This window comes from Herpailurus yagouaroundi, unplaced genomic scaffold (genome assembly GCF_014898765.1).
Source record: "Herpailurus yagouaroundi ecotype Mexico unplaced genomic scaffold, PumYag 160, whole genome shotgun sequence".
NCBI lineage: Eukaryota > Metazoa > Chordata > Mammalia > Carnivora > Felidae > Herpailurus > Herpailurus yagouaroundi.
Genome location: NW_024412401.1, coordinates 10,662,646 through 10,666,520, shown reverse-complemented (window position 1 = coordinate 10,666,520; position 3,875 = coordinate 10,662,646). Strand labels below are relative to the sequence as shown.

General features: G+C 38.8%; 1 protein-coding gene across 1 annotated transcript; it reads left to right on the top strand.

Annotated features, from left to right (window-relative positions):
• Positions 1–728: 728 nt before the first annotated feature.
• LOC121034398 (60S ribosomal protein L28-like) lies at positions 729–1,253 on the top strand. Its single transcript, XM_040481206.1, has one exon. It carries the CDS (start codon positions 773–775, stop codon positions 1,184–1,186), a length of 414 nt encoding a protein of 137 aa, XP_040337140.1. The 5' UTR covers positions 729–772; the 3' UTR covers positions 1,187–1,253.
• Positions 1,254–3,875: the final 2,622 nt, after the last annotated feature.

Below are 3,875 nucleotides of genomic sequence, written 5' to 3'. Positions count from 1 at the left end.
ATACAGAACAATGTATGTGAACTTGTTTAAAAATTCAAGAGCATTATTAACGTGATCTTTCATTTAGGCAGCACACATTAGTTGAGTGCTTCCATTGTGATCAGCACTTTGCTAGCACAGTGTTGGAATAATGACCTGTGATGGAGGCCACAGAGGACTCAGCTTAGTGTGAGAAGAGGTGAGCACGTGATTCCATTGCGGTAATTGTCATGGCATCAAAAGGAGAAAGAAGGACACTGTCTGCAGAGGTTGAAGATGACTTTAAGAAGCAATGTCTTAGCATTTTGTCAGATGGAGAAGTAGGCTTACGTCTGGCCAAGAAAACATCATAATGACAAGTAGAGGGAAGAGCAACAGAGTATGTTAACATAAAAGTAACAATATATTTAATTGAAGTATGATTAACATACAATGGTATATTCATTTCAGGTGTACAACATAATGATTCAGCTAAAAATATATATTTTTTAAAAAATGTGTATTTCTTTTTAGAGAGAGAGCGAGTGAGAAACTAGGGGAGGGAATAGAGAGAGAATCCCAAGCAGGCTCTGTGCTGTTAGCACAGAGCCAGATGGGGGGCTCAGTTTCACAAACTGTGAGATCATGACCTGAGCCAAAATCAAGAGTTGGATGCTTAACAGACTGAGCCACCCATGTGCCCCTCAACTAAGATATATTTTTAAATAAGGCTTTTATTTTGTATTTACAGAAAAATTGTGAATGTAGTACAGAGAGGCTGTCTCACGCTGGTGCAGTGAAAGGAGAGGCCGCCATGTCTGCACACCTGCAATGGGTGCTTGTGGGGAACGGCTCCAGCTTTCTGATCAAGTGGAACGAACAGATACACAACACTGAGCCCACTAACCTTAAAGTTCACAGCTCCTTCTGCTACAATGGGCTGATTCACTGCAAGACTGTGGGTGTAGCGCTGGGGGCAGAGGGCAGAGGTATAGTGGTGGTCACAAAGCACAGAACCCTCCAGCGAAAGCCTGCCACCTCCAATGTGCTCACCACCATTAGCAAGAATGCCTGGGCCGCCCTCAGCAGCATCTGGCCCATGATCCACAAGAACAGTTATGGCCCAGATCTGTGCATGCCTGCCATTCGCAGAGCCAGTGCCATCCTGTGCAGCCAGAAGCCTGTGACGGTGAAGAGGAAGGAGGGCCTTCCCACCAAGAGCTCCTGAGCACCTGCCCCAGCAAAAAAGATGTCAGCCACCTAAAAAAATATTGCAGAGAGATTCATGCATTTACCCCATACCCAGATTCCCTTATTATTAATATCTTACATTAGTATGATAAAATTATCACATTAGTGAAGCGCTATTGACATGTTAGTAACCAAAGTCAATACTTTATTCCAGTTTCCATAACTTTTACCTAATGTCTTATCTTTTCTGGGATCCAACCCAGAAAAGGATACCACATTGCATTTAGTCATAATGTCTCTTTTGGCTCCTTTTGGCTGTAACAGTGTTTTTTGTTGTTTTTGATGACTTTAAAGTTTTGAAGTGTACTTGTCAGGCAATTTGTAGAATCTTCCTTGTGTAGAATTGATCTGTTTTCTTCAGTAGATGCACTGATACATCTATCACTTTTGATGTTAACATCACCTGGCTTAGGCAATGTTTGTCAGGTTTCTCTACTATACCGTTACTCTTTTCCCCTCTCTTTTCATCCTGTTTCGGGTGTTTTGGAAGAAAGTGGCCTTGCACAGCCCTATTCAAAGAGTAGGGAGTTGTATTCTAACACCTTGAGGGTGAAGTAGCTACATGAATAATTTGCAATTCCTCTGCATGAACAATTTATTATCCCCATTTATTTATTTATTCATTTATATATACCAGTATGAACCCATGGATATTTATTTTATATTTCATATTATAATCCAAATAATCCTTTATTTTGTTGCTTAAATTGTTCCAGCCTTGGCCATTGGGAGCTTCTTCAGTTGGTTCCTGTGTCCCTTTGACTCCTATCATTATCATTTCCCCCTTACATTTTGGCACTGTATATTTTTTCTATTTTTTATTTTGTCCTAAAATCTTCCATTTCCCCAAAGATTCCTTGTTCTGTGTATTGGAGGGTGATATTAGAAATCAAGATCTGGGTGCTAGGTGTGTTTGTTTCTACTGCAATGTCATTGCTTCCAGGCTTGATGGAGAAAGGAAATATGTATGTATAAACAAAACAGTATAGATACATATTTATAAATACTTACATATGTACCTATCTATATCAATGTTGAGCTAAACATGAGTTTGTACTCATGTGCCCAACTTTGGTGCCATTACACCATGAATCATTCTACACTTCTTTTGTAGATTCTTTGGGATATCAGACACAACAATTGTGTCAAATAATAGTTTCATTTCTTCCTTTCCAACATGTATAACTTTTATATATTTTTCTTGTTATGTTGTACTAGCTAGGGCTTCCATTACGTATTGAATAAAAATGATGCAAGAAGACATTCTTGACTTCTTCCCGATCTTAGTGAGGAAGCATCCAGCTTCTCTCCAATAAGTATGATGCAGAATGTAGGTTTTTGTTAGTTGTTCTTTGTCAAGTTGAGAAAGTTTTCTTCTATTCCTGGTTTTCTGACAGTATTTTTAAAAATATAATAAATAAATGTTAGATTTTGTCAAAAAATTTTTTGGCATTGACTGATAACATCACATGACTTCTTTAGCCTATTGATATGATAGATTACGTTAATTGATTTTTGAATGTTGAATCTTTCTTGCATACCTGGAATGAATTTCACTTGGCTGTAGGTTTTAATTCTTTAAAACATTAGCAAACTGGGGCGCCTGGGTGGCGCAGTCGGTTGAGCGTCTGACTTCAGCCAGGTCACCATCTCGCGGTCTGTGAGTTCGAGCCCCGCATCGGGCTCTGGGCTGATGGCTCAGAGCCTGGAGCCTGTTTCCGATTCTGTGTCTCCCTCTCTCTCTTCCCCTCCCCCGTTCATGCTCTGTCTCTCTCTGTCCCAAAAATAAATAAACGTTGGAAAAAAAAAAACATTAGCAAACAGAACCCAATAATATTTTATTGAAGATTTTGTGTCTATGTTTATGTGAATTATTCTCTGTAGGTGTGTGTGTGTGTGTGTGTTCACATGCATGAGCATGGCAAAGTTTTTATTTTGTTAATAGGGCAATGTTTGCCTTATAGAATGAGTTAGGAAGTCTTCCCTCAGGTTTTACTTTCTGACAGAGATTATGAAGAATCAATATTATTGCTTCCTTAAATGTTTGGTAGAATTCACCAGTAAAACCGTTTGGGCTTGGTACTTTTCTTTTTGCAAGTTTATTAATTGTTGAGACAATTTCTTTAATAGGTTTTTTTCAAGTTATTTATACACACACGAATTTTAGTAGGTTGTATCTTTCAAGAAATTGGTCCATTTCACCTAGGTTGTCCAATTTGTGGGCACACAGTTGTTCATAATATTCCTTTATTATTCTTTTAACATACTTGAGATCAAGAGTGATGAAAATTCTTTTCTTTCTGTTTAATGTTAATTTGTGTCTTTCCTTTTTTCTTTGTTATCAATTTTATTGAAATTAAAAATAGCTTTTCTCGGGGCGCCTGGATGGCGCAGTCGGTTAAGCGTCCGGCTTCAGCCAGGTCACGATCTCGCGGTCCGTGAGTTCGAGCCCCGTGTCAGGCTCTGGGCTGATGGCTCGGAGCCTGGAGCCTGTTTCCGATTCTGTGTCTCCCTCTCTCTCTGCCCCTCCCCCGTTCATGCTCTGTCTCTCTCTGTCCCAAAAATAAATAAAAACGTTGGGAAAAAAAAAATTAAAAAAAAATAAAAAAAAATAGCTTTTCTCTATTGTTTGAATGTTTTAAATTTCATTGACTTCTGCTATAATT